The 18669-nt window shown below is 37.6% G+C and overlaps 1 protein-coding gene across 5 annotated transcripts in view; it reads right to left on the reverse strand.

Moving 5' to 3' along the window:
* The window catches only part of LOC126482298 (transcriptional protein SWT1), a 342452-nt gene that overhangs the window by 284005 nt on the left and 39778 nt on the right, over positions 1-18669 (reverse strand). For all 5 annotated transcript variants that reach the window (XM_050106316.1, XM_050106313.1, XM_050106314.1 and 2 more), the window contains one exon: positions 14765-15257. In XM_050106316.1, coding sequence (XP_049962273.1) covers positions 14765-15257 — 493 coding nt within the window. The remainder of the gene's footprint in view (positions 1-14764; positions 15258-18669) is intronic.

An 18669-nucleotide genomic window follows, 5' to 3' on the forward strand; every position in this document is an offset into this window, starting at 1 on the left:
TGTTGCAGACACGAAAGGAGGAAAAGCCATGTACCTGGCATGTTCATACCAACTTCAATGGGTCGTGCACACGACAGGTGTTTTCATTTACATATTCTGACACATACACTGATCAATTTTCACACTATTTTTTTTCTTCTGCCATACGTTTTCCCCCTTCTCTGATAATATTCCATTGCGATTTGACATCATTCTGAATGTTTAACTTTAATTATAATCACCCCGTATGGTCAAAAATTCTTGTCACTGGGTGAGCTTGTGCACAGCTAAGTTTAAAGAGCTTACTCTCTTCACATAGTTGGTTTAGGGAGCTCTCATGTTGTGACGTTGTCGACTAGTAGCTTATTTATGAAACTTTCAAGTTTTAACACTTTTGGGTGGATAGTTTTAAGATATGTGAAGGTGACATTGAAAAAAAAAATTGTTGAAAAAACATATGTCTTTCACACTCTTGCATCACAAAATGGGCATCTATTTCATATAACTATATCTACATACACTTTGCAAACCAATGTGAAGTTCCTTGCAGAGAGCACTCAACATTGTACCACTTCCCATCCCAATGACGTGAAATGCGGCAAGAATGACTGATTAAATGCCTCTATGAATGCTGTAATTGGTCTAATTTTGTTTTCATTTTCCCTAACTTCCACAATACTCTCCAATGAGTCAGATAAAGCTGTAAATATCATGCCATCTTCTATGTTCAACATCCTCTGTTAGTCTTGTTTGGTATGGGTCCCTCCACACTCTTCAGCAATGTTCTAAGATGAGACATGCAAATGATTTGGAATCAGTCTCCTTTGTAGACTCATTGCATTCCCAGTTTCCTGACAATCAACTGAAGTCTGCTACCTGCCTTACACATAACTGCATCTATCCGATTTGCAGCGCACAATTTGACTTTTTTAACATATAAAGGGAGTTGCCAATCTTTGCACCACTCTTGAGACCCTGTTAAGATCCAACTGAACATTTCTGCAGCTTTTTTTAGATCATACTTCATCGTTGATAACTGATTCACCTGCAGTTAGTATGAGATTGCTATTAATATTATTTCGCAGGGCATATAATACAACATAAGCAACAGGGGTCCCAACATACATCGGGGATGCTGGAAGTTACTTGGGATGCTGGGAGTTACTTTTATTTCTGTCAATGATTGTTCACCCGAAGTAACAGGCTGTGTCCTCCCTACCAAGAAATCCTTGAACAGTCACAAATTTTGTTTGATACGCTGGGTATCTGTACTCTTGCTAATAATTGTAGATGTGCTACTGAGTTAAATGCTTTTCAGACATCAAGAAATATTGTCATGTTCCATGGATTTCAGGACATCATGTAAGAAAAAGTGCTAGTTGGATTTTGCATTACCAATGTTTTAAATCTGTGAATCAGTGCAGTTTGGAATGGTGGAGATAACTCTGTTCAAGATATCTCATTATGATAGAGCTCAGAATATAGTCTAAGATTCTATAACAGGTGGATGTCAATGAGATAGAATGGTGGTTTTGTCAATCAGTTCTGCTACCCTTCTTGTAGACAGGTGTGATCTGTGTGTTCTTCCAATCGCTGAGTGCATTTTTTTGTTTGGGGGATCTGTAGTATATCATAGTTACAATGAGAACAAACTCAGTCACAAATTATGCATCGAATCTGATGGGGATTCCATCAGGTCCTAGATCTTGGTTGAATTTTAACAACTTCAGTTGCACCTCAATACCACTGACACAGATATTATTCAGCTTTGCAGTGGTGCAAGAATGAAACTGGAGCAGCAGTTCTGCCTCTTCCATAGTAAAGGAACACTGCTTCCGCTTTGTTAGCCTCAGTTTCAGTTCCTGTATCATTAATGAGTGTCTGAACACTAATGTTGGTGTCTTTGAGATATGCTATGCTGCCCCTTTGTCTATATTACTAAATATGTAAATCTTCCTATATGTTTTAGCTGCCCTTTGTACTCCAGTGTTCATAGTTGCTAAAATTGCCTCATGGTCACTGGCACCAGTTACACCATGGAAATTCTCAAAGAGGTAAGGTATATTTGTTGACATTAGATCTAATATTTCCATCATGAGTGGGCTTCTGAACTACCTGTTCTGAATAATATTCAGAGAACGTCTTTCACAATGTTTTGCAGGATGTTTTGTCACACCCACTACTTACGGAACTGTAATTTTCCCAACTGACTGTAGGATGATTAAAGTCTCTCCCAATGATGGCAGTATGTTTGAGTAACATTCATATCTCTGAACAGATGTTATCTCTTACGTTTTCGGTTACATTTGGAGGTGAGTCTGGTGACTGGTAGAAAGATATAACTACTAGTTTACTATACTTGTGTTAATAACAAATCTTCTCTCCACAAAGTTTGAAATTTCGATAACTGCTTTTTTCTTGGAAGATCTATATTTAACCAGTGTAGTTTCTCATAAAAATTGATATTTTGGATCATCATGTTCAAAGATCAAGCAATTGTTGGAAAGCAGTAGTAAATGTATGCACCAATACAGTATGCCTTGAATAAAAATGAAACATGAGGATTCTTCTGTAATTTTTCCACTTTACACAAGCCACCAACAAATTTTATTTTTGCAGGCTAATTTTCCCACTGTTACTATGAAAAAATGATAGATTTATAAAGTGAAAAAGACCTGCCAAATTGCACTTTTGACAAATTCCTTGTGTGTCTTTATATTTAAGAGGCAGCTGGTGGAAGTGATAAAGACTGCTGGCCTTTCAGGCTGTGTGCAAGCAAAGTTTGCAGTCTATGGCACTGTTCCCAGAGCTGATCGGGGACCTTTCGTTTGGAGGATGAAGAGTTGTACAGTCTGTCTGTAAACCCAAGAGCGAGCAGCGCTTTTGGTGGGGGAAGTGGCCCTTCCCGGAAGAACGCTGTCACCAGCCTACAGGGGCACCCAAAATGTGTGGCCCGTTACCTGTGCAGCGGTGTAGGTCGGCGTGCAGTGATATACGTTGTTTCTGTTCGGGGATCGTAGTTTCCAGTGTCAGTCAATTAACTTTGTACACTAACTGATATACTTAGGTATCCGGAAGTAATGGATAATCGTCCTGCATTGCAAGAAAATGTGCAGAATACGAAGAGGAGGTATCTGCGGAGTAACGAGCGTTCAGTCATCTCTAATGTTATAACCGCATGTGTTAAGGAGGCGACACAAAAAGAACTGTTTGCTAATTTTACCAGTCCCAATCAAAGGGCTGCAATTTAGGCAAACGTCAGTCTCGCCACAACAGGACACATATGGAACACGAAAATAAGCCGCATGGTTTACTGGAATCATCACGAAAGAAAACTAATAATTTGGGGAGGAAACCCATCATTATAGACAGTTTCACAAAGTCGGTCATACGACAAACGATTGAGGATTTTTACATAAACCAAAACCTAGTGCCGACATTATGGAAATTGCTTACTGTTGTGAAACAAAAAATAGATTTTCCTTGGCAGAAAGATGTTTTACAAAAGACACTGCGTGAAATGGTATTTCCCTGGAAAAGATCTGTAAGTAAACGAAAGATTCTGGTAAAGAGATGTAAGTACCTGATCCAAGTGTGGAAATTAAGGGAGCTAGGCAGAAAATTCTTTTACATTGATGAAACTTGGGTGGAAAACAACATTACTTACAGAAAATGTTGGCAGGGCTCTGGCGAATATGGCATCATGGACACTGTTAGCGGAAGCAATAGGACCATACTGGTCAATATTGGATCAAAAGATGGGTTATTACCCAACACACAGTTGATTTATAAACCAGGATGTGCAACAGGATACTACCATGGGCAAATGAACGACGAACATTTTTCAGATTATATATCGACTAAAGCAATTCTGAATCTGCCACCGAACTGTGCTGTTTATTGGAGAACGCTTCACATTACAACAAGGAGCATAATCAAGCTCCAATTAGCTCTTCGAATAAGAGAGAGATGATTTACTGGTTATTAAATAAAGTGGAAGCTGATTCTTCAGTGTAAAAAACAAAATTATTTATTTAATTAAACAACGTAAGCTGGAGGAAAAAGTATTTGAAATTAATAAAATACTTGAAGCTCATGGACACATTGTGCTGCGACTTGCACCATACAACTGTGACTTAAATCCAATTGAAATGGCGAGGGCAAAACTCAAAAATTTCGTCAGAGGAAGAAATATTTTTGGAGATATTTGCATGACGAAGTTGCTACAGTTGGTGAAAGAAGGTATGTAGCCATTTTATGAGCTCCTATTTTTTATTCGAAACTAAATTTTACAGTAACCGAAAAATAGCATATACAAATACTTGTCCCGATTGTTACAGCTTTTGAAACGATAACTCAAGATGACTGGAGTGCATACTGCCTCCACCTGGAGAAACTTGAAAGACAGCACTGGGTTAAGGATGGGCTATTGGGGATATACTAGATGCCATAGTTATTAATTTAGAAAGTAACGACGACAACGACGACAGTGACACTATTGATGATGACCTCTAAAATACGATGTAGTAAACAGGCAATGAATAATTTCTTAAAAATTACATTGTGTGTCCTTTCAAGGGTGACTATGCTCATACGCGATAAATTTTCTTTTGGTAGAAACATACTACATGGTAGTAAAAGTGTTAAACAGTTTTCCAAGACAAATACACCCAAATGTGGTCCAATGCAATAAATACCTTTATCACTAGTTGTAAAAAATCAGTAATAATATAAGAACTTCACAGTAAATTTAATTAACTCTTCGCTAGTAGAATGTGATTCAATACTTAAAACCTTTGATGCTTATGGAACAGTAGCATTTCAATGTATTCTGTCACAAAGTCTCGGAGATGCGTTCACATATTACTTTTTACTTTTGGTAAGAACTTTATTTGTTAATCTACAACAATGTCATCCTCTTCAAAATATTCCCCACTACAAACCATACACTTATGACAGTGCTTTTTCCAATTCCCAAAACACTTTAGGAACTGTTTCCTCGGTATAATTTATAGGTCTCTTAAGTATTCATTTTGAATCTCATCCATGCTTGTAAAAACGCTGTCCTTTAAGGCGTGCTTTGAAATGTTTATACCACTTGTATGCCCTTGGTATACTCAGACTCGCCAAAAGCAATACTGAACATTTCTAAAAATTTGATACACTTTATTCCATTCTTATAACAAAATTTAATACAGAATCTCTAATCTATTTTTATGCAAAACAAATAATCGATGCTGCTACCAAAACACAGAAACCTTTTTGACAACTGACAACAGAGTAAGTACCAAATATGCATAACATTGTACAGATATTTTTCAGACTTGTTCATGAAGACAGGCAAAAAGAGTTATACAACACAAGAAATTATAAATTTCTGGTTACTTTTTAAACACTCTTCGTATTGCAAGAATTGCTAAGTTTCAATGCAGCCCTTCAAAGGAAACTCCTAAGTTTTAGTAGAAACACAAAGTAGGAACAAACTTTAAATTCTACAGATTGACTGCACTATATGGGATTCGCTTTACGAATAGCAATAGAGGAACATACATTGACATGAACAGGCATTCGGTTCTATGTTTGTAATAGAATTCTGACTTCCGTTCTTTGTTAATATTATTTACTCTATAATGTTGTGTTTCGGAAGAAGCTATTGTCTTTTGTAATCCTTATAGTCTTAACGCATTTGTCTAAAAATAAACGCTGCCGGAACGTATCTGTACACGGCATCGCCACAGATTTAAAGTGCATGCCGCGGCAGGGTCAGCACTACGTTGTGAAACAGCCTGTAGAAGCGCCTTGTGACGTAGCTGGGTAGGCAGAGTGGGGACTCGCTCGCTCGCTCTTCAGTTTACCGACAGACTATAGGACTGCCCTTGATAGGTCACGGGAGAGCTACACAAAGGAAGGAGCTACTACAGTTGCAGGGAAAGTCCATGCTCAATAGTGCCGAAACAAAATGACAATGCAATATTAGTTGGAGGTAACTTTACTGTACCGAGTATAGACTGGGGCATCTATGGATTCATTGCATGGGATACAGGGCATTCTTGCAAAGTACTTTGAACACATTTTCCAAAAATCATCTGGAGCAGGTATTTGGAGAGTCCACATGCAAAGCAAATATTTTAGACCTGTAGCTACAAACAGGCCTGACCTTATCAACAGTGCCAGCGTAAAGACAGCAATTAGTGATCATGCACCACAGCACCTTCGCTTACTAAAGTTGATAAATCAATCAAGGAGGCTAAGAGAGCATTTTTGCTAGCAAAAGCAGACAAGCGGTTGTTACCATCCAACTCAGACAATGAACAGACACTATTTAGTTCCTGTATATTGAACGGAGAGCAATTATGGGCAAAGTTTAAACAGACTGTAAATGAAACTGCAGAGGAAACAAAGATTGATGCACTCCCAGTTCAAAAGAGAGTACACAAACGACAACGGGCTGAAGCTAGAAGGGATGCATGCATCTGTAAAAAGATCAATGCATGAAGTATACAACAGCTACCACCATCATACCTCAGCAAAAGATCTTGTCAAGAATTTGAGAAAATTCTGGTTCTACATAAAATATCTAAATGAGTCAAAGGCTGCTATTCATTCACTCATTGACCAATCTGTTACGGCAATAGAAGATTCTAAAAGAATGCTGAAGTTTTAAAATGGTAGTTGATGGTTGGAGATACAAGATCATTGTTACAGGTAGTCTGCAAAAACCAGTTCATAGATATTGGCCACTGATGAATCGTGTACACAATTGGAGATAACCTTCCTCAGCATCAGTTAAGGCCTGACGATGGTACAGAAGCACCAAAACTGGTGGCCATATAATAAATAAGATCATAAGGACAGCTGCAGGTGTTACATAAATGAATGGCCGAAGTCCCTCAAAACTCAATCAGAAGGATGGACATACAAAAACCTTTGAATTTCACATTTAAGAATTTTTTTCATGAAGGAGGATCATAAAAACACACCTTGCACAGACTCCTGTATGGATGACATAGTAATAGGCATTCTTGGCACAGAGAAGCAACTGAAAAGAGCTGAAAACAAATAAGTCACCAGGTCCAGAAGGAACCCCAATTCAGTCTTACAAAGAGTACTCCACAGCATAGGCCCCTTACTTAGCTTGCATTTATCGGGAATCTCTCGTTCAACACAAAATCCCAAACGACTGGAGAAATGTGCAGGTGACTGTTGTATATAAAAAAGGTAAAAGAACAGATCCACAGAATTACAGACCAATATCTTTAACACTGATTTGCTACAGAATTCCTCAACATATTTTCAATTCAAATGTAATAAATTTCCTTGAGACAGAAAAGCTTCTGTCTACAAATCCGTATAATTTTAGAAAGCATCGCACATGCAAGACTCAGCTTGCCCCTTTCTCACATGATATTCTGCAAACCATGGATCAAGAGCCACAGGCAGATGCCACATTCCTAGATTTCTGGAAAGCATTTGACAAGGTGCCCCACTGCAGACTACTGATGAAGGTATGAGCATATGGAACAGGTTTCCAAATATGTGAGTGGCTTGAGGGCATCTTAAATAAGAGAATCCAGTATGTTGTTCTTGATAGCCAACATTCATCAAGAGGGCCACAGGGAAGTGTGATAGGACCAATATTATTCCCTATATACATAAATGATCAGGGTAAGCAGTGGCTGTCTGCTGATGATGTTGCGGTGCACGGGAAGGCGTCGTCATTAAGTGACTGTACAAGGATACAAGATGATTTAGAAAAACAAAATGTAGTTGGTGTCAGACACAAAGCTTAATAATCTGTCAAATGACACCTGCTAGTCATTTTGACCATGGTGAGTGACAGCAGGCAAGAGTTTCAAGTACACAAGAGTGGATAAACTGCCCTGATCATGCTCATCTACTAACAGAGTTGAAAGAAATAACACACACCTTTACTTGTTTTGGAGAAAATTCACATTCTAACTTTGACACAAAGGAGTTGGCCTATTAAACTAAAATCTCAGTAGAATTTTGTATCTCATAGAGGACGGCAAACAATTTGCGGCTTGAAAGTGAGAAAGGTGTGCTCTCAGCACAAAGGAAAAACCAGGGCAAAGTTATTTCTGACAGAATAAAGAATTAAGTACTTGAATTTTTGGAGGATGACAAGGCTCTGCTCTAGAATGGGACTTTGTTTCTGTCTGAAGTGATGGAATAAAATTCAAGAAAATAAATGAATTTTGCTAAGTAATTTGAGGGAAATGTTCACTGCTTTTATAAAATTGTGTGAACTAAGGACAAAATTGTGTCGCTATTGGTTCTTCAATAGGCAATGGCAAGGAAAGCATTTCTGAAGAAGAAAAATTTGTTAACATCGAGTATAGATTTAAATGTCAGGAGGTCGTTTCTGAAAGTATTTGTATGCAGTGTAGCCATGTATGGAAGTGAAACATGGATGATAAATAGTTTAGACAAGAAGAGAATAGAAGCTTTCGAAATGTGGTGCAACAGAAGAATGCTGAAGACTAGATGGGTAGATCTCACAACTAATGAGGAGGTATTGAATAGAATTGGGGAGAAGAGGAGCTTGTGGCACAACTTGACTAGAAGAAGGGATTGGTTGGTAGGACATTTTCTGAGACATCGAGGGATCACCAATTTAGTATTGGAGGGCAGCGTGGAGGGTAAAAATCATAGAGGGAGACCAAGAGATAAATATACTAAGCAGATTCAGAAGGATGTAGGCTGCAGTAGGTACTTGGAGATGAAGAGGCTTGCACAGGATAGAGTAGCATGGAGAGCTGCATCAAACCAGTATCAGGACTGAAGACCACAACAACAACAACAACAACAACAACAACAACAACATTGGTTCTTCAAGTATCCGATCAGTGTGTGTTAACACAATTCATCAAAATGTCACACTGATGCCTGCCAGTAGCATCTCTGACAAAAACTACAAATTTTTTGATATTTTTTATAGTGTGTAATACTGAAACAGAAGCTTACACACTGCATCAATGCAAGTATAGTCCTGGAAGAAATTTACTTGAATCACACCTTACTGATTGGTACAAGTATATTAATTCTGAAAAAAAACTGTAAATACAAACAGTGTATCAAAACAAGCATGCATCATTTGAAACTAAGCAACTTAAAGCAGACAATGGTGTCAGAGAGATGGCTTCAAAAATACCTGACCTAACCATCCACCACTTTGTTTCAAAAAGTCAGAAACAGTATCCGAAAACTGTGAAACAAAAGGGTCAGCTTCATGATGTAATTGTACAGTCAGATTTTCAAAATAATTACACATTTGTTGCTCCAGATGCTATCCAAGATTTTCACTGGGTAAACAATCAAGCCATGGTGCATCTCACTGGTGTATACTTTATTGAAAATGAGCAAATACAATGTCAAAGTTTTTTTGAATAGTTAGTGATAGACTAAGGCATGTTACATTTGCATTCATTTTTTTAAGCCATTGACTACGAAAACTTGTGGTTCTACTGAATTTACTGCAATAAGTGACATCAATGGGTCTGGAGTTCACTACAAAAAATTCCTAAATTTCACCAATCTCTGCCATCAGCCCAAATATTTTGTTGAAAATGGTGAGTGGAACTTTTTTGGGTCAGTTTATGGAAAATTTCCAGTAACTGAATTGGAAGCACTGTAAAACAATTGGTTCAATGAGTTAGCTGACAGCATCCAAAGGAAAACTGAACCATCACACCTTCTGATTTGTACACCTCCTGTGAACAAAAACTGAGAAATATTGAACTCATTTTTGTTGAGATGGTACAAATTGAGTCAGCAAGATCTACTCACGAAGCGTTTCCTTTGACTTCAAAAATTACAAGAACAAGAAAAAAGCATCAACTTTTGCAATTAGTTTGTACAAAATTCAATTGAAAAAGATGTCTGTGGACTTGTAATCAGTTTCCAATACATCCAAACCGAATGATAATCCCTCATAACTCATGGTTCAACACTGTAACAAGAGCAGCATTTGCATGCTGGTGGGAAGGTATCTTTCAGGATAATTCATAACCTTCACCCATCATTGTGGGCTCTTTGATATTGGCATGTTCAGAAAGACGATACTGGATCTAAAAATCAGTATTTTATCAAAAATCTACCAATGCATTCTAAAACACTGCTGCATTGATAATAAAGTTTCCCAGATGCAAGCATTACAAAAGTGGATGAAAAATTTAAAAAGATTATTGTACTATCATCATTTTTCATGAATGTTAGTATTTTGACTTGAGAGCCATAAAGATAGTCAAATATGACATTTGGGAACCTCTTCTAAGAACCCCCAAAGACTTGGGTACCTACATACGAAACCCACACAAGCAACCAATGAGCATACTTGATCACCCAGAAAAAATCTCCTTATCTACATCTGGACTTGCCTGTGTATCGGGAATGGCTCCTTGGTGACAGGATGCTAGTTTTTTGTCACCTGGTAGTTGCAAAAGTCGCTATGGACCAATGGAAGGTTTCAATTTCATTGTGACTGAAAACTACTTTAAACAAATTACTGTTTTACACTGCACATGACACTGACTTGGATGAGAAACTTACAGATCTGCAAAGAAGAAAGTGATCTTGGAAATCTGACATTTTATTTTTAAAAAAATTCTATGAAATAGGAAATTGAGTAACTATATTTAAATATACAGACTTTGCAAAGATGATGAACCTGTCACATTAGAATTAAGATGGGAAGATGGTCTCCAACACATAAGTGTGTCTTTCACAATGTGACACATATGAGGTAAAAACTAGCAGATTAGGAGGACATATATCTCTTTCCTGTGTACTGAGTGAGGTGGAGTTTATTCTGAAGACTGATCTCAGAAATTACTGTAGGGATTTTGACATAGTTTTCACTAATAGACTAAGTCACAACGAACATTTGTGTATAAAATATATAAATATTTTGTACAAATTGGCTGAACTATAACAAATTAAAGTCTCCTGACATGTTTTTCTATTTGTACATGAAGGCTAATCTCAAGAACTACTGGAGGGATTTTCATAAGGTTTTCATTAATAGCTAGACTGAGTCATGATAGATGTTTGTGTGTATCATTTCTAATTATTTTGTGTACATTGGTTGAACTGTGATATGAAAGTCCCTTGCCAGTAAAGCGACTCCTTACCGAAAAGTCGAGGTGTTGAGTTGACAATAGGCACACACAAAAGAAGGAAACTCAACAGCTCTCAGAGTTATCCTTTGACAAGCTAAAGCAAAATGCACAAATATACACACGCACTCTCACATACATGCACACATATCTATGTCCCGACATGGGGCTGGTTAGACTGACAGTGCAAACAATCTTTTGCAGCAGGCTGATTGGTTGTGTTCTGTGGGTAGTGTCAGTTGGGGTAGGTAAACAGAGAGGGACTAGGAGCTGAATTGCTAGTCGCTCAGGGAGAAAGAGGGGGGCGGGGGCAGTTTTTCAGCTATGAATGTGGTAGGGAGGGGTGGCAGATATATGAGCTGGCACAATTGTAGAGGCTGCTGGGAGGGGCATAGGCTGAAGGCAATATGGGGACCTGAATTGGGAGGGGGCAACAGGATGGAGGAAAAGGAAACTGTCGGGTGGAGAGTGTTGAGCAGTGGGTTAGATGAGATTGAGACCAGGATGATTATGGGAGTTGAGGATGTGTTGTAATGATAACTCCTATTTACATAGTTCTAAAAAGTTGGTGATGGAGGGAAGTATCAAGAGTTGCGAGATAGCCAATGAAATTGAGCATGTTGTACTCATAGGCATGTTGTGCCACCATGTGGTAAACTTTCTTCTTGACAACAGTCTGGTGGTGGTCATTCATCCTGGTGGACAGCTGGTTGGTAGTCACACCAAAATAAAAGGCTGTGCAGTCTTTGCAGCAGTGTCTGAATGGCCACAATAAAACTGTTTTCAAGAACAAAGTTTACCAGCCAGTGGTATAACATGCAGCTGAGTACAACATGCTCAATTTCAATGGCTACCTGACAAACCAAGCCATCTTGATACTTCCCTCCACCACCAGCTTCTCTAAATTATGCAGATGGGAGTCATCCTTACAACACATCCTCCGCTCTCATTATCATCCTAGCCTCAATCTCAAATAAAATCTCCTCCTAAGTCATGTCGCTTTCAGTGTATGCCACTTTCCACCGGCTGCTACAATCACGTCCCCCCCCCCCCCCCCCCGTCCCTCCCACCCTCATTCTAGCTATTCTAGCTCGTCAAAGGATAACTGAAAGCTAGCAAGTTTTCCTTCTTTTGTGTGTGCCTATCGACAACTTAACGCTTCTGCTTTTCAGTGAGTGGTCTCTTTTAATCCTAAAGTACTTAAATTCTACAAGAACTTTTCTACAATATTTAGTTACCTGCCAAGTTTTTCTATCTGTACGTGAACGCTAATCTCAGAAACTACTGTAAGGATTTTGATACAGTTTTCACTAATAGACAGACTTATTCTTGGGGAAGGTTCACGTATATAATTTATTACCACTATGCCAGACAAGTCGTCCAGCTGCACATACTTAAGTGCTAACCATGTGAAGCTGGTGTGGATTGTTAGTTAACACTAAGTGTTCATGCTGTTAACATTTATTTTATTATTTTCTTGTAATTTAAATGATTGTATGATGAAGCATGAGTTACTTGCTCATTTACAGGGAAAGAGAACAGGGCCATATAGAGTTTGAAGATTGCCTATACTAAGTACAGAACTTTCTGAGGATGTAGTTGGATATTAAAAAGCAAGTACATCAACCATTAAGATTTATATTGTACTGATTCTTGTCCCTAGTGCTATATTTGACTTTTACATTTGAAGTCATTTTCTGGAGCAAATATTTTTTTGTTAGCCCTATCATCTAATGTCAGTCGCTCTACTCTTACGTTAATACGATAGACATAGGTAATAATTTTGTTACAGCGGCTGTAATAGTTCTTGAGGAACTTTGGTATTTCAAACCGAACTTGGAAGAATTAATTGAACAGTTTAGACAAGCATATAGAGAATTTGCATTTATGCCAAATGGTATAAGGTGTGCGCAGCGTTACTTTGACTTTCGACAGGGTAGATACAGACCTCTATGGTACACATATTAGAGCCTCAATAGTTATCACACAGTCCTTCTCAGACACACAGCCGTAGGCCATCCTAGAAAATGGCCTCACGGTCAGTGAGGTCTCCCTTGCAGGGTAACACCAAATATAGGCTTGTGAACAAGTTGAGTACGGAGAAGAAGAAATGGCAATGCAAATGCAGCTACGAATTATGTTTACATTATCGAGCACAGTGGCTCAATAGGTTATTCTATGTTTTGGACATTGCAGGATGGCGTACCACTTGCGTCCCGCTGTGGGATACAGAAGAGGCATGTATGAAGATGATTCCCGTGGTATACAACAAACCCAAACCAATGAGCATAACACAAATTCTAACACAACGGCAGATGGGGTCGAAGAAGAGACTTCACAACTTGGATCCGACGACGGATGGGACGTGCCGATGTCGCGCTTGCCAGCGTACCTATTCGGAGATGGAGAGTCATTAATGCACAGAGTGCAGCAGGCTTGAAACAGTTGAGATAAAAGTTGCTGGCCTGTTAGCATAGAGGGAAAAGCACATTGGCAACTGTCACAGAGCAAAGGGCCTAGGAATAAGATTCTAAGAATGCTTTAATGGTATGTTTTGGCATGTCTAATTTATAATGAAAATCAGTCATGTTTTATTATTCATTTCAAAAGAAGAAAAATAAATTTGAGTCTAACAACCCATCATCTATGATGTAATTAAAGAAGAAACTTGAGCTTTGATTGGACATCGATAGGGAATGAAACTGTTCATGTCCTTTTGAAAGGAATCATCACAGAATTTGCCTTGATCAATTAATGGAAACTGTGGAAAACCTGAATCTGGATGTCTGAACAGGTCTGGAGCTCACCTCTTCTCACATGGAAAAAAAAAAGAGATCAGGGATTAGCGTCCAGTCTTTGTTATTAAAAGCAAATCACAATCTAAGATTGAGAATGAAATCAGATGTGCCTTTTTGAGGGTACTATCTTTGCATTTGTAATTAACTGAGTCATGGAAACCATAGAAAACAAAAAATGGAAAATCCAGGATGGAATGGAACAACAGATGCTGAGTTGCAGATAGGAATAACAAATGACTGTCAGAAAATAAGCATTCGGCCAACAAGGCTGAAAGTTTATTTTGTGACAGTCTTTTTGTTGTGCCTCTCTGCGACTCAGCATCTCTGCTATATGATGAGAAGCAACTATCCTTTTCATAATATTGTTACAAACCATAGAGAATTAAATTTTGGATGGGCAGACAGGGAACTGAATCTAAGTTCAGTGTTTTACCACTTCACCTCATCACTCAGTTCCTTCTAAATACAAATATAGTGTCATAACCACTGTGCCACCTTAATTGGTGGCTCACTTCAGATAGCAAATGTATTAAGATTAGAAGTCATTCTGAGGAGGTCGATACTGTAATATTAAACACATAATAAACTCAAGTTTACTGTCTACTTCAAGACTAATCAAAAAAATAATTTACAGTAGAGAGTGTTCAAGCATATGTCCTAACTAATTAATACTGGACTATGATTATTCATGAAGAATGTAAAGACATTTAAAGATTCTGCAACAAATTTAATTATGAGTGAAGAGAGAGGAAAAAGGAACAACAAGAACATTCAGATCATACAACTCACTTTCTGGCCAAAGAATCTTTCAGTGCAAAGAAGCTCATGATGCAACAAAGAAACTATTATCACCTTTTTCAGTAAAATTGCTCTGCATTCCACTTTCAGCTGCCTGCGTTGACCCAGAAGCTGTAAATTTATGACTGATTTGGCCAGTATTCAGACCAGAGCTCCTGCTGACACCAGTTTGTTTTTTGGCATTGACTTGATCACAAGAAGCACTTGAATCTTCAGATTCCACCCAACGTCGCTTTAACTTAACTCTGCCAGTTCCTTGCACTTGAGATTTTCCTTGTTCATAATTTATATTGTTTCTACTAATATTAAGCCTGTTGTTCGAACAGCTAGAATTGTCTGATGTTTCATGACTGCCACAAACCGTTTCATCAATTGTCAACTCAGGATATGTAGGCTCTTCTTTCACAAAGCGACCTGTATTTAATGAAGTAGGAACCACCTTAGCCCCAGAAATAGGAGCACATCTTTCATTCGTCATTGTAATAGTCCTCTGTTCATGTGGATTGTCAGGTGACTTGGTATCAGAATTTGTACTCATACATCCAACCTGTGAAATAAGAGCTGTACTGATGTTACTGTATCACAACAGGCATGCATAAATTTAATAACACAAATATTTAATGGTTTTAAACAACAAAAGATTTGATACTGTGAGTTACAGTATTAACATATATGGTATGGAAATATAAAGTAAATAAAAATTATGACTGACACCAGCAAATCTTTTGACGTTAAAAGAAATTATTGATTTTGTGATCACGGATTTTCTACAATGTTTTGTAATGGATAAAACAAAACTAAATTTTTCCTCTTTTATAGATTAAATGTCACATAGACACTTATAACAAATAATACAGATTCATACTACACCGAGAAACAAATCATGGTAAGCACAGTTCTCAGTTAGGGAAATAATTTATTACACAGAAAAAATAAGTTCTACATTAGAAAGCATTTTGTTACTAGAATACAGAATACAAATAGATGTCATGAAGCTCTAAGGCTGTAAAAGAACCTTTGCCAGATATAGTGAGACAGTATTTGAGCTTAAATGAAAAATGTTGTGTTTCAAGAATTGTTGCCATACAGATTTATTTATTAAAAGGTACATTAATATTTTATATGAAACTATACCTACAACAATAGTATTAAAACGAATGAAGTGAAGATGAAGACAAGTGAATCATATTCTAACAAATGAACGTTATTATTTAACTTAATTACATGAATAAAATCTGAACAAATAGTACAATAAAATTAAAAAAGATGACACATTAATTTTATAGAAATAATAACAAAAGTATTTCAACAACTTCATGTGCCTAACAATATTTTTTTTTGAAAATAAATCTTCATGGATGACAGAAAATCTGACTTTTTATTGTACAAATTTATTACTATGTTGACAGGTTTTGTGAAAACTGTAAAAAGGAGAACAATCAACAGAGTTATCATAGTAGTTAATATATCAGATTTGTACTCTGTAGAAATATAGTACAAAATGCCACCTGGCCACCTAGATTCAGGTTTACAGTGATTTCCACAAATTATTTAGAACCTTGCTGATACTTTTTTATATTAAAATGCAAAGAAGAAGAAGATAGATAATTTCCTTCTACATGTTCTCCAATTTGAATTCGTGATCAGCCTCTTACGCTGCTATCATCAGGAGGTCAATTAAATCCTAATCCACCTTTCAACAACAAGAAGGAAGAAATTTATTAAATTTAATCCATGTATGGACTATAACAATATAAAAAGATGTGTCCCAAATGAATATTTGGTAAAGTGCCAAAAATTATCACAAAGCCCCTATACTATGTTCTACTGAACAAAGTAGTTTTTGAATGCATACCACGAGATGTGAGTGGACAAGCACCACAATCTATTTCAAATATATTCAATGTGTGACAAATAATTTCAAATGTATTCAACATGTAACAAGTAAAATGAAAAAGTAGGCAATGGAGAAAATTGTATATGTACAAAAAAGTGCCATGAACACTTTTTATCCAAAGTCTACAAGGTTGCTCCTAGTGTAATAGAGCTTCATAAATGGATTGAAGGAAAGAGAGCACTTAAGACTCTATAATATCATTGATGCAGCAGTTGTTGTCTGTTACCCACAATCTGGAGAAAGTGGATTCACCTACAACATCAATATCAAATAGTAACATTGGTAAACACATCAAATTAATCCACTATAAAGCTGTTTATTCTCTACAAAAAAATTAATCCACTATAATGCTGCATGTTCTCTACAAGATTGAAGTTATTTAATAGTGTATCTTGTGTAATTAGACATGGAGATCAGAAATGGTGTCTGTATTCCATTGGCACCAGGTCAAATGGGAAACCACCTGCATCAGATTTGATTTCTGTGTACCTACTGAGGATGATCCTGCACTACATGGTTTTCTCCTGGACTGTGATTTGAACTTATTTGTTACCTGTTGTCAATGTTTGGCTGGCACACGGACTTGTCTTTCTGCTTAATGCAGTACTATCTTTACTCAAAGTTCAACCAACAGTTGTGTTTTCAGTGACTGAACAGATTGCATATGGGTGCAGCGAAAGTGTGGTTCTTATTCATGTGTTTTCCAGTCAAACCTAAGTGTTCTCCTGTGTGAGTTAGTCAACAAACTTAGATAGAACTGTATCAGCCAATCAGTTTTTACCTCCAGACATTTTTAGTTTTCTGTATTTCCAGGAGAGTCAAAAGCTATTACATTCTGTGATTTATTTGTAAATAATTTATCCTTGATAACACTGGTGTTGTTCAAGAAGCTGATTTAGAACAATACCAATGGCGATTTTTTGGAACTGTAACCCACCCTGTACCAGAATAGGAATTGTCAGGCCATTTTACTATGTGTTTTAACCATGATGGCCAAGTAGTTTTGCAGACTGTAAACAGCAGCTCGAGCAGCAGCATGAGCTCATACAGAAGCTTACAAATCTGGCAGTCTACAACTGCTTCTGGTAATCCCAGAGCACTTGGGAGTGTATCAAAATCACTTATCACTTTATTGTCCAGCAAGGGATATGAAACATCCTGAGGACTTGTCAACTTTTCTATTACTTATAAACCTGCAGCTCTATTATCATGGGGAAAAACTGGCCCCTTTATCTGATCCAGCATTGCTGCCCATTGGTACTATTCACTCACTTTTAAATGAACATCTTTCTACAAAAATGTGGAGGCCACTTGTTTCGAGTTCCTTCAACATTGTTAGACATCATACAGTTATGCGACACAGATCACAGACCTACAAGGCCTGAGCAGAATATGCAAGCTAACTTGTTCTTGTGGACTACCATTTGCAGCATTGTTAATACATGACGTGGGATTTGACTAGCAAGGGACAGTGAAGTATGTGCTCAAACTTTAGGACTTTATGACAGTCATGTCTTTGGCTGATGTTTTTCATATTTCTAACATTTTTGAAAGCTCTCAAACAGCTCAGGTTTACATTTACATGGGCTGTGAGACATCAAAACTGACATCTCAATTGGAAAATGGGGAATGACCTAACCTGTCTGCTGGTAAAATTGCAAAAATGTTGTGTGGTCTAAGTGCCACTGGAGTGGCTCCCACTTAAATATGCAGGAATAAAATGCAATGCCAGAACATTTTTCCATCTGGCCTCAGAGACATTTTCCCAGGCTGCCCAGTTGTCAGTACTGTTTTTCTACACATGATACTAGACGTAGTTGCCCACATCATCATGATGTTTGTCAACTGTGTTTTCAGCAGGGTCACAGAAAGATGTTTGTCAGAGCCAACCAAGCAGTCAGCAGTCAGGTGCACCAAAGCACATAAATGACATCAAAGCTTCAAGGGTACCACCACACTGCCTTACACTGTCAGCAAGGGTTCACCAACTAATGAACTGACTAACTTCATTAGTCATTGTCCTCATCCACCCAGCTCCTTCCCTGTTCCCATTCCAGCGCTA

This window comes from Schistocerca serialis, chromosome 5 (assembly GCF_023864345.2).
Source record: "Schistocerca serialis cubense isolate TAMUIC-IGC-003099 chromosome 5, iqSchSeri2.2, whole genome shotgun sequence".
Classification (NCBI taxonomy): domain Eukaryota; kingdom Metazoa; phylum Arthropoda; class Insecta; order Orthoptera; family Acrididae; genus Schistocerca; species Schistocerca serialis.